Source organism: Suricata suricatta, chromosome 12, assembly GCF_006229205.1.
Source record: "Suricata suricatta isolate VVHF042 chromosome 12, meerkat_22Aug2017_6uvM2_HiC, whole genome shotgun sequence".
NCBI classification, from domain to species: Eukaryota; Metazoa; Chordata; class Mammalia; order Carnivora; family Herpestidae; genus Suricata; species Suricata suricatta.
In genome coordinates, this window is record NC_043711.1 from 8049709 (window position 1) to 8060917 (window position 11209).

Genomic DNA, 11209 nt, shown 5'->3' on the forward strand with positions numbered 1-11209 from the left:
TATTTAAAATCGCAAGAAACAACTGCTCCATCCAGCTTTTTGTCCCCCCTGAGCAAAATTTTTTGCATACACTTATCATCCACTCATGGAATATTTAAACTCTTATTATGGTCATTATCTTCTCCCTCACTAGGATGTCAGCTCCACGGGGACAGAGATGTATTTGTCTTTTCACTGATGAAGCCCCAGTGGCTAAAACAGAGCCTGACACACAAGTAGGTCCTCAACAAAATTTTGTTAAATGAATGATGAATGACTTAATCATGTGATGCTGGAAAAACAAGGGAGAAACACAGACGGACTGAGCTGTCCACTCCCCAGTCCCCTCACCCTGTGGTCCTCCCTCCCAGGAGCTTCTCTGTGGTAAAGGTCCTTCCATCAGAACACGAAGACAGGCTTCTGAGAAGAGAAAGAAGTATGGTGTGTACAAGAAACATGCCAAACACCTGCATCTCTGCCAATGTACTACGTCTACATTTATGAGCACCTGCTGGGTGCTGAGTGCTGTTCTAGGAGCAGAGGCCCCAGCAATGAACAAAAGAAAGAACCTCCCTGGTGCGGCTGACATTCTAGTGAGGAGAGAGGTGATCAAACAAGACATTGGAAATGACAAGTTATTTGGAAAGAAAGATGGATAAGCAGTTAGAGAGTGTAGGGCAGGCAATTTTACACAGGGGATCAGGGAAAGCCTCTCTAACGAGGTGATCTTTGATCAAGACCTGAATGGTGTGGGAAAATGAGCCACAGGGGTATTTGGGAGCTGAGTTCCCTTGGCAAGGGAATAGCAAGTGCAATGGGGCTGTGTTGGGCATGCTTCCGTGTGTGACTGCGCGACGACGTGATATATGTGTCACTACTGGGTGCTTGTGCATTTGGAATGTTGCAAAGTGAGGTGAATCATGGCTGTGCATCTGTTGGGGTGGGTTGAGGTGGTGCCTTTGACAAGGAGTATAAGAGTGGTGTTTGTGTGTGTGTGTTTGTGTACGGAAAGCTGCAGTCACATTAGCTAATGAAATGTGTTTCAGCATGTGTGTGCATGATAGCAATGGTATGGTTGAATCAGAGTGTGTTCTAGTGCGTGTGCAAGGGAAAGTGGGGGGATATAAAAAAGAGAAAGTGTGTATGGGATGTTTTGTGTTAGGATAGGGATAGGAGTGAGTGATGGGGGTTCTGGAAGTGGCATGTATGCAGAGATGCGTGTGGGTGTGCGCGTGCGCATGTGTATAAGAAGGGGGGGTGTGGAGGTGCCCAGCTGTGTGGGTGGATGTATTGGAGGATGTGGCAGATCTGTTTTCTGGCCCCAGAGGGAGAAAGCCCAGGAAATATCAGTTCCACCCCGCCCCTGTGTCTCCTGGCAACAGCACCACTTTGAAGTTACCAGGAGACAGAGTTGCCAGGGCAACAGGGGTGAGTGGCAGCTCCGGGGCGAAGTCTGGGTGAGGAGACCCAGCCAGCCATCACTTAACCGCTCACCTTGTTTCTCCTCTCCCAGTTTCTCAGAAACCCTATCTTCCTTTCTTCACTCATTCATTTAACAAGCATATATTGAAAATTTGCAATGATCTAGTCACTGTTCTGGGCGCTGGAAACACCTTAGTGAACAAGACAAATAAGGTCCCCTGCCTTGGCTGTCCCTTAGTCTCCCACCCCATTTTTTTTTTGTCTCTCCTGGCGCTTCTTTGGTCCATGGTCATGCCCACTCCCATTTATTCCAAGCAAAACCGAAGGGGTCCCCAGGCCAACGTGGAAGCCAACCAATTGAGATTCCTCTTCTCACAGACCCTCAGAGATGGCTGCTGTTTTGCACACGAACGTTCCTGAGCCGGCAGCCTCTAACACAAGCTTGTGCAGATACAAAGGTGCTGAGAGAGACAAGCACACAAACGCCTCCATCACTCACCTCCTCAATTGTCACTGGGTGACATCAGAAACACACACAGACAACATTCCCATCACAAGAGCCCTCTGAGATATCATGAGCTCCATTTTATACGTGAGCAGACTGAGGCTAGGAGACTAAGTAATGTGCCAGTGATTAGGGCCTGCTTCCTCCAACTCTCAACCCTTTATACTTGTCTGACTAGATGATTCACAATAATAATATTCGTGCTGCTTCCTTCAGCGGACTTGCACAAGCGAAAGGCCATTTCTCCTTCAAGCGCCGCTATACCTCTTCCCTCAGACTGTTTTTTGCCCCTTCACCAGGGGAGGAGCTAGTAAAGGCGGAGCTAACGTTGATGGCAATTCCATGAACCAATGGAGACGCTAAATGCATCATAACCAATGAGAACTCGGATTGGGCGGGATTAAAGACAGGAAAGGGCTGCTAATTGGACAGAGGTATCTTACGAATGGCGGAGACGCTGAGGCGGGTGCTAAACCTGGGCACCTCAGCAAGGTCCGGGGACGAGGACACAGCTGAGGCTGGACCGCCTTTGCTGCTGCTCGGCGGTCCAGGGTCTGGAAAGACAGCGCTGCTCTTCGCGGCGGCCCTGGAAGCGGCAGGAGAGGGCCGAGGCCCCGTCCTCTTTCTGACCCGAAGACCTCTTCAAAGCCTGCCCCCCGGAACAGGCGCAGCGCTCGACCCCCTGCGGCTACAGGTAATCGAGGGGCGGGACCTGGGGCGGACTAGCTTAGTACTGGACGAATTCAGGATTGAGTGACAGGGAGACAGACCAATGGAGGAGGAGAAGGAAGAGCGCGCCGTAGCGGCCATTGCGGGGCGGAGTCGTGAATGATCGGTGCCGGGTAACGAGGGCGGGACCATACGAAGCTTTGTTAAGATTGGGAAACCGTTAGTGAGGAGGCGGAGCTAACGAAGAAAGGCGGTGCCCAAAGGGTGGGATTAGTCGGGGGTGAGTAAGGGGTGGGGCTAAACCCGAGTCCAATTTAGACGCCGGATTTTCCTTTGGAGCCAATCGGGAGATCCGACTAAGAACGCTACGGCAGGTTTTCCGGAAAGATCGCCTTAGACACTTGGTAAAAACAAAACAAAACAAAACACCTTGTTCTTAGCTAGTACTGGGCAGTGATAAATGCAGCATAAAAAACGGGGGTGGGACGCGTCTGGCTTCCTCAGTGGGCCGAGCATGTGACTCTTGATCTTGGGGTTGTAAATTCCAGCCCCACGTTGGGCATAGGGATTACTTAAAAATAAATCTTTTTATTAAAGAAAAGGGTGGTGAGTGGGTACGAATTCAAGAGTATGCGACCATTCTGAGATGCTTCATTCTGGAACCAGTTGTCTGGGGTCTAAGAGCCTAGTGCCGGGAATATATACAAGTAGCTGGGAGCCTGTTTTCCTGAGCTGAATCTGGCCCTTTCCTTTTTTCCAACCTCTAGAAGATCCGCTTCCAGTACCCACCGTCAATCCAGGAACTCCTTCAATTTCTGTGCTCTGCTCACGAGGCCCGGGGCCCAGCCCCTTCCCTGCTGCTGCTGGATGGCCTGGAGGAGTACCTAGTGGAAGACCTGGGACCCCAGGACACCGCCTACCTGGCTGCCTTGCTTCTAGACACAGCTGCCCACTACAGCCACCAGACTGGGCCTGGCCAGGGCTGTGGGCTCATTGTGGCCCTGCAGACCCAGGAGGAGGGAGTCAGTGGGGATGGCCTGCTGGTGTCCCTGCTCCAGCGCTATTTCCCTGCCCAGTGCTGGCTGCAGGCAGAGACCCCAGACCCAGGACAGCACTGCCTCCGAGCCTGCCTGGATCCAGGTGGGCTGGGGCCTAGGGCAGAGTGGTGCGTTGTTTTCCGGCCAAATGGAGAGATGCAGGTCACCCCATGGCCTGCCCAGGCTGGTGACCCCAGCTTAGACAAAGGTTCAAGCTCTGGAGGCCAGCCTTGAGCTTCGGTGTGTGACAACCTCTCTATGCCTGTTTCCCATGGCTAGAATACTAACTTCAGGGACACGTGCAGAACCAAAGCCCTAAAGAATATAAAGTGTTTCTTTTTAAAAAAAAAAAATAGCACTTTCAGGTGCCTAGGTGGCTCAGTCAAATGTCTGACTCTTGAGTTTGGCTCAGGTCATGATCTCATGGTTCATGGGATGGTGGGATCGTGGGATCTAGCCCCGCCTTGAGCTCTGCACTGACAGCACGGAGCCTACTTGGAATTCTGTCTTTCTCTGTCCTTCCTCCACTCCCTCCCTCTCTCTCTCTCTCAAATAAATAAACTTAAAAAATAGCATTATCATGTACCTGCTATGCCCACATAACATACTGTTGAGTTTTGCTATTTTGAACTTCTTAAGAAGTTTTGTGATAAATGTAATCTTCTGAGACTTCCTTCTTCTGCCACTCAACACTGTTCTTAAGATTAGGCCTCGGGCGCCTGGGTGGCTCAGTCGGTTAAGCCTCCGACTTCGGCTCAGGTCAGATCTCACATTCGTGGGTTCGAGTCCCGCGTCAGGCTCTGTGCTGACAGCTAGCTCAGGGCCTGGAGCCTGCTTCCGGTTCTGTGTCTCCTTCTCTCTCTGCCCTTCCCCCTCTCATGCTCTATCTCTCTCTGTATCAAAAAAAAATAAATAAAACAAAAAAAAATTAAAAAAAAAAAAGATTAGGCCTCACTTTTTAGTTCATTGCTCTTTCCCTGCTGCGTATAATTCCAGGGGCGGCCATATCCCAAGTTATTCATCAAACGGACACACCTGCTGCTGCGAACATTCTTGCACACGTGTCCCGGTTCACGCGTGTGAGAGCTTTTAAGGTATTTAGCTAGAGGTGGCTTTGGCAGAGCAGAAGGCCTGCACATAATCATCTTTCCTAGGTTGTTCCGAACTTTTAAAAAGCGGTTAAACCGGAACTCCCAAAGAGCCACCTGATGACATTGGTCACATCAGAGCACTTCTGTGTGAACAGGGCCTGATTCAGAATAAAGCCTTACAAAATAACGGCATTAGTGGCAGAAACTCGCTAGAGGCACCTGCCACAGCTTTCCTTTCCCGGAGCGCACAGCTAACCTGCGCCTCCCCACCCAGCTATCTGAATCAAGCTGACGTCCTGTGAGAGTTTCTGGACAGTGGAATTTGTGAAGAAGAGATGGATACTCCTTCTTAGGCTACATCCCTAAAATGGCACCCAGAATCTTCTGCTGTTTTCTCTTTGCTTTTTGGTTAGCGAGATGCAGAGGACCCATCTAAAGACCCCTGGGTGGCCCTGGGGGCTAGTGAAGCTACGGACCAGAAGCGTCTGGGCTTCTGACTCTTCCCAGAGATGGCTGCCCACGTGTCTGCATCGAAATATGAGAGAGAAGCCATTTAATGGGTCAAGGCAGTCTTATTTAGGAGCTGTTTGTTACGGCAGCTAGGATAACACCAACTAATTCATTCTACTAGGATTATTATTCATATTACCAGGTCTAGAATTCCAGACTGAGCTCGAGGCCTTTTACTGCTGCCAGTATGGCCTGGGCCCAGGCAAAGATGGGGCTTACAGCTCGTTTGTAGAAGTCACGATAGGGGGGAACCCAAAAAACAACAAAAACATACACACACGAACACACATACACTCATACAACTCTATACATTTTAAAATACTCCAAGGTTGTACTGAGCAGGATGAATTGGGCAGAAAGCCGAGGTTAGCAACGCCCCTGGTCCTGAGAGAGGCCTCACCAACCCTGCTTGGTAAGTCTAGGGCCTGGACTAGCACTGGAGGTCAGGCTGGGTCCCCAAGCATCTGAGGGCTGGAGTCCTAGGAGCAGGCCACGTAGCTCGGGGGGGCAGGCTCAGTGGCTGGGATGAGGCTGTTCTCATAAGGGTTCAAGTAAGGGCCCGTGGAGGAGTCCCCCGGGGCTTCCTGGGAGCCCCCTGAGCTGTAGTCAGTTGAGATGCCAGAGTCAGACACCATGAGGTACAGGTACTTTATGTGGGGTGGGGTGGGGGGCAGCTCAGGGGGCAGTGCCCTTGGGCGCAGGAGTTGGGAGCTGGGATCCAGGATGGTATACTCAAAGCTGGCACCCAAGGCCCCCTCGGGCCCAGGCTTCAGGGACAAGGCAGATGAGCAAGAAGACGCTTCTGAGCCTTGGTCCATGGCTGCCATGTCCAATCCGCCCTCAGGCCGTGGGAAGTCCCCGCTGGATGGGTTCCGAGGCAGCAGCCACTTGTCCAGCACCAGGTAGGTGTCCTGGGAATGTTCACTGCCCATCGGCTCCAGGAGGGGCCCCTCCTCGGCCCCTGGCTCCGCCGCCCGTGTCGCGCCCCAGCAGCGCTCAGAGAGGACTTCCAGGGGGGCGGGCGGGTCCTCTGCAAAGGGACTGCAGGGGCTCCACCAAAGACAGCCCTCGTTCTGGTACAGCCACAGCTGGAGAAACAGCACCAGCCTGCTCAGAGGGTTCGGCCACAGGAGCAGGGAAACCCCAGGCCCTGAGCGGACAGCCAGGCCACCTACCTGGAAGTTACCCTTGTGGGTGGTGAAGAGGCCCTCAAACTCACTCTCAGGGCTTGGGATGCCAGGCCAGATCTTCTGCTTCAGAGCCCTGGTGAAGCCAGAAAGAAGCAATTACATGGATATGTGTCCTTGAATACTCACCGACACCCTGCTTTAAAAGGAGCCACAGGAGCACAGCTAATCCTCGTCTCTCGTAATCACAAGACAGAGGAGTGCATAGGGGCTGAGGAACAGAGGCTCTGGCTGAAGCCTCTGCAAGGCCCTACAGATGGGTGACTGGGACAGGGTTTTGAAGAGTGCATAGGAGTTCAATATACACTGGTGGTGTCTCTTAACCTGGCCCAGGCTTGTCTGGAGGTTCATTATGTTACTTCCCTTCTCACTCCTTTCCATAATTTCCCCAGAGTACTCAGAATAAAATTTGGGGGCACCTGGGTGGCTCAGTCGGTTGGATGAACATCCAACTCTTGATTTTGGCTCAGGTCATGATCTCATGGTTTGTGAGTTTGAGCCCTGCATTGGGCTCTGCACTGACAGTGTGGAGCCTGCTCGGGGTTCTCTCTCTCTCCCTCTCTCTCTGTCCCTTCTCAGCTTGTGTGCATTTTCTCTCTCTCCCTCTCAAAATAAATAAATAAACTTAAAAACAAAAAGAAAAGAATAACAATCTCTTCTTCACAGCCCTGCAGACAACAATGGATGTTCTGACCCCTGCGGCCTTCCTCAATCATCCATCATTCACCACTTCCTCCTAATACATTCTGCTTTCCCCAGAGAACCGCTCTTGGCAGCTGCTTCAACGCTCCAAGGTCATTCCCACCTTAGGGCCTTTGCACTTGCTGTTTCTTTTCAATTTTCATGTGGCTGCCTTCTTCCAACCTCCAGGTTTCCATTCTGATATGACTTTCCAGAGGCCTCCCCTGACCATCCTGCCATGTCCCTGTACCCCACTTGTGTCTGTGATTTCACTTACCACCATGTATAATCAAGTATCTGTTGGTGGGGCACCTGGGTGGCTCAGTCGGTTGAACATCCAACTCTTGATTTTGGCTCTGGTCATGATCTCATGGTTTGTGGGATCAAGCCCTGCATCCGGCTCTGCACTGACAGTGTGGGGCCTGCTTGGGCTTCTCTCTCTCCTCTCTCTGCCCCCCCTCCCCTGGCCATATGTTGCTATTTGACTCAACTTTGAGATCCACAAGGTCAAGAACATGTTTGTTTCCCACCTTCTCTCCAGTGCCTAGCACATAGTTGGCACTCAGTATGTATTTTCCAACCAAGTAAATAAACAAGGCCTTGAAAGGCAACAGGATACTACTTGGCAGACAAAGCAGAAAGGGCATTCCAGGCAGAAGGAACAGCGTGTGCTAAGGCTTGGGGCGGGGGGGGGGGGGTGTGTGAAACTACACGGTATGTGCTACGAATAACAAAAACCTCAGGACGGCTGGTCCTACCATAAAGAATCTAAGGAGCTTGATCACAAGAGCAAGAGGCACTCAGGTTGTTAAATCTTTCCATTAAGCCCATCTGGGGATTTTACAAAGGATGAAATTGGGAAAAGGAGTGAGCGAAGGAATACAAGGAGCAACCGCTGAGGTTCAAGGAAAACCAGGTGAATGTTCCCAAGAATTATAACTAAGATTCTGGGCCTGGTCTGGCTTGCATCCCAGCCCTGCCACGCACGCCTCACTGTGTGTCCCTGGGCAAGTCTCTTTCCGTCTCCGAGCCTAGCTTTCCACAGCAAAAGGAGAACGTAGGTGGGGAGGAGTCTGGGCTAGGTGCCCGAATTTGGCGCTCACCGGCGGTGGGAAAGCAGGGCGAGCACGGCCAGCAGCAGCAAGATGAGCACGAGGATGAGGGAGAGCGTCAGGATGAGAGGGTCCAAGTCTATGGAGGAGGGAGGAAGTCAGTGCAGTAGGATTACCCCATGCTCCGCCCCAGTCCCTCCTAACACTCCTAGCTGGGGCCTCACCACTGGCTGTCAGCAGCGACGCAGGCTCGGACCAGGCGCTCCAGAAGCCACCGAAGCTCGGCTCAGCCATACGCGCGCGCACCATAAAAGTGTAGCGCGTTCGGCCCCGAAGGTTGCTCAGTGCGCATTCAGTGCGGCCATCCAGAATTTCCACCTGGGGGCGGGGCCTGGGTGAGAGGCGTGGTAAATAGGGGCGGGGCGAGCAGGGAAAGGCTTGTGGGGGCGGTACTGAACCAATCAGAGAAATGAAGGACAGCTTCCAAGCACAGTGGTGAGGGGAAGGGCAATGAAAGCAAGAGGCGGGTTCCAGGAAGGCTCGGGCCAATCAGAACGGGGGCCCAGGGAGCAGGAGGCGGTTTCGGCTGTTTAGGGGCGGGGCCAGAGAGTAGAGGGTCGGGATCTTGAAGGGGTGTAGATAGTATTTGCGACAAGGGGATAAGTGGGCTTGGGTCCAGGTGGACTAGGAGGCCCTGGGAAGGAAGACATGTCTGTAGGAGTTGATGTGTTTTGGGCAGATGACGGGTGTTAAAGGCGGGGCCTGGAGGGGCGCGGCCAAGAGGCGGGGCCATGGCGACCTTCTGGGTGGGATTTAGGAGGGGGAGGCGGAGCTATTCACCACTGAGCCACAGATTGGCAGTAGGGGCGGCCTCACCTTCTGAGGGCCCCCTGCGACGTTGCCTGAGGAGATATTCACTTCGTAGCGGATCAGACTTGCTACGGGGGCTCCAGGAGGCGGGAGCCAACGCAGTACCACGTGGCTGCCCTCGTCGGCCCGCCGCGCCAGCAGCCCCGCGGGGGGGTCCAGGAGCACTGCGAGAGGAGTCGATCAGGCGGGCGGTGACCGAGACTCCCTCGCCCGACAGTATCCCCCTTCCCTGCGCGCTTACCCACTTCGTTGATGTGGATGATACGGTGATAGCGTGGAGCGCCCGAGGACACCTCTGTGACGCGCAGCTCTAAGGGCACAAAGCTCGACGCATCGGCCGTGGGCAGCGAGCACCAGAAACGCACAGCGCCGCGAGCCGTGGGCGCCTGGTGCAGGCTGCACGGTTTCCATGGTTCACCCCTGTGCGCCAAGGGGCCAGAAAGGGAAGGGGGCAAGTTGGGGGGTGGGGGACGCGAGAGTGTTCGTATTGCCTGGAGCTTGGGCGCATTTTGGATGCTGCCACCAGGGGGCGTCAGGCCCCGACTACGCGACGCCTTAGTCCTCTTTGGAGGGGTGCTGTCCCTGCCCTAAAGTTTGGGATCGCTCTCCAGCAGAGATCACGAGAGTGTTCCGGCCCCAGCCACTAGGGGGCGTGTCAGCCCTGACCCGGGGCTTCCCAACAGTGACCGCCTGCAGAGGTGTCGTCCCGCTCCTGCCACTAGCAGATACCCCGAAGTGTGAGGTCCTGCCCACCCGCCCCCTCCTCGGAGGGTGGGGGCGCTGCACCTGCCACGTCGCACTCACTCAAGCTGGTAGAAGAAGCTGTAGTTGCCGGCGCCCACCCCGGCGCTCGCCGCTTCCTCCCAGAAACACACCAGGTCCTCCAACCGTTCGGTGAAACACAGAAGCTCTTCGGGCCCGCGGGCAGCCAGCAGAGCCGCTGAGGGTGGGAACAAGGGAAGAGGGTCGGGAGAGCCCAGTCTTCGGGCCACGGCGTCCTTCCCCTCCCTCCTGCCGCCTGTGCGAGCCGATAAGAAAACAGCTCCGCCTCGCTCTCTGTCCCAAGCGGGGGCCCTCGAAGGGTCCGCAGAGGTGGTGCCCCCCGAACTCCCGAGCGCTCGCTGCTCGCCTTACTGTTCCCGCACACGCCCCCGCCCACTCCGCAACCGCGGGACCGCGCGCCGCTTTGAGGGCCTGGGTGTCCCGCCGCCCGCCCCGCCCCGGCTCAGGACAGGCGTGGCCCTGGATGTGTGCGGAGGAGGCGGGCCCCCCTATCGGTCCCGGCAGGCTGCCGGCAGCCCGATAGTGCCAACCGTGATCCCCTCCCTCGCGCCTTCCTTCAACCCCGCAAGCCCAGGGCTCTGGCGCCCGCATACAAACCCGTGTTTACAGTCGCCTGAAGCCCGGCCCCTGGGTCTCGACGCGGGCTTTGTCCTCCCTTCCCCAGTGGAGGGTCGGCCAGGTCCCCTCGCCCCAGTGACTCTAGATTTCGAGACCTAGACCCAGCACCAACCCTGCCCTATTAGGATTTATTATGTCCCAGATTCCCTGAAAAGATAAAATGGGAAAGTTATTTCCCCCTCCAGACACAGCCTGAGGTCTTAGACCCCAGCATGCTACAGTCTAAGGAAGTTCGGCCCCCAGCCCCCAGGACCTAGACTGGACGTTCAGAGCCCGGCATGGCCCCCAGCACCCAGGCTGGAAGTTCTCCAAGGCCTCCACCTTGCCCTCTAGGAACCAGTGCGGGGGTCCACACACAAATCCATCCTTACCTTTACTTTCAAACTTGGGGTCCAGGGGGTTGGGTGGGGGAGCCCAGGCGGCTCCAGCGAGCAAGAGACAGAGAGAGCCGACACCAGGCCGGAGGGGCGCCCAGAGGTGATCCATGATGCAACGGCCCCCGCCACGGGGGGCCCAGGGCCCCTGCCCCCCTTCCGCCCCTGGCACACTCCACAGCTGGGTTAGCAGTCGCCTTGGCCAGACACAGCTGACCAGGCCCTTCCCGGCCAGGCGCCTCCGAGTGGCAGCTTCCCCAAGGGGGCGGGACCATAAGCAGCCTGGGCCGAGATAAGCGGGGAGGCGGTGGCCGGGCTGGTCTGGCGGGAAGGGGCAGGGGCCCTCAGAGGCCCCGTGACTGCTTGGGGGTCAGGAACACTGCCAGGTTCTGCCCCTTCTTGCTGTGTGACCCCGGGCAGGTGACTTACCT

The 11209-nt window shown here is 55.1% G+C and overlaps 2 protein-coding genes across 2 annotated transcripts; one reads left to right on the plus strand and one right to left on the minus strand.

Annotated features, from left to right (window-relative positions):
- Positions 1 to 2250: 2250 nt before the first annotated feature.
- SWSAP1 (SWIM-type zinc finger 7 associated protein 1) lies at positions 2251 to 3993 on the plus strand. The gene is made up of 2 exons (XM_029917336.1): positions 2251 to 2600; positions 3343 to 3993. Exons 1-2 carry the CDS (start codon positions 2352 to 2354, stop codon positions 3844 to 3846), a joined length of 753 nt encoding a protein of 250 aa, XP_029773196.1. The 5' UTR covers positions 2251 to 2351; the 3' UTR covers positions 3847 to 3993.
- A 1262-nt stretch (positions 3994 to 5255) lies between these two features.
- On the minus strand, positions 5256 to 10890 carry EPOR (erythropoietin receptor). Its single transcript, XM_029917355.1, has 8 exons — positions 10776 to 10890; positions 9808 to 9943; positions 9245 to 9423; positions 9010 to 9167; positions 8358 to 8511; positions 8185 to 8272; positions 6389 to 6476; positions 5256 to 6301 (listed from the first exon to the last, which is right to left on the minus strand). The coding sequence occupies exons 1-8, from the start codon at positions 10888 to 10890 to the stop codon at positions 5693 to 5695; spliced, it is 1527 nt and encodes a 508-aa protein (XP_029773215.1). The 3' UTR covers positions 5256 to 5692.
- Positions 10891 to 11209: the final 319 nt, after the last annotated feature.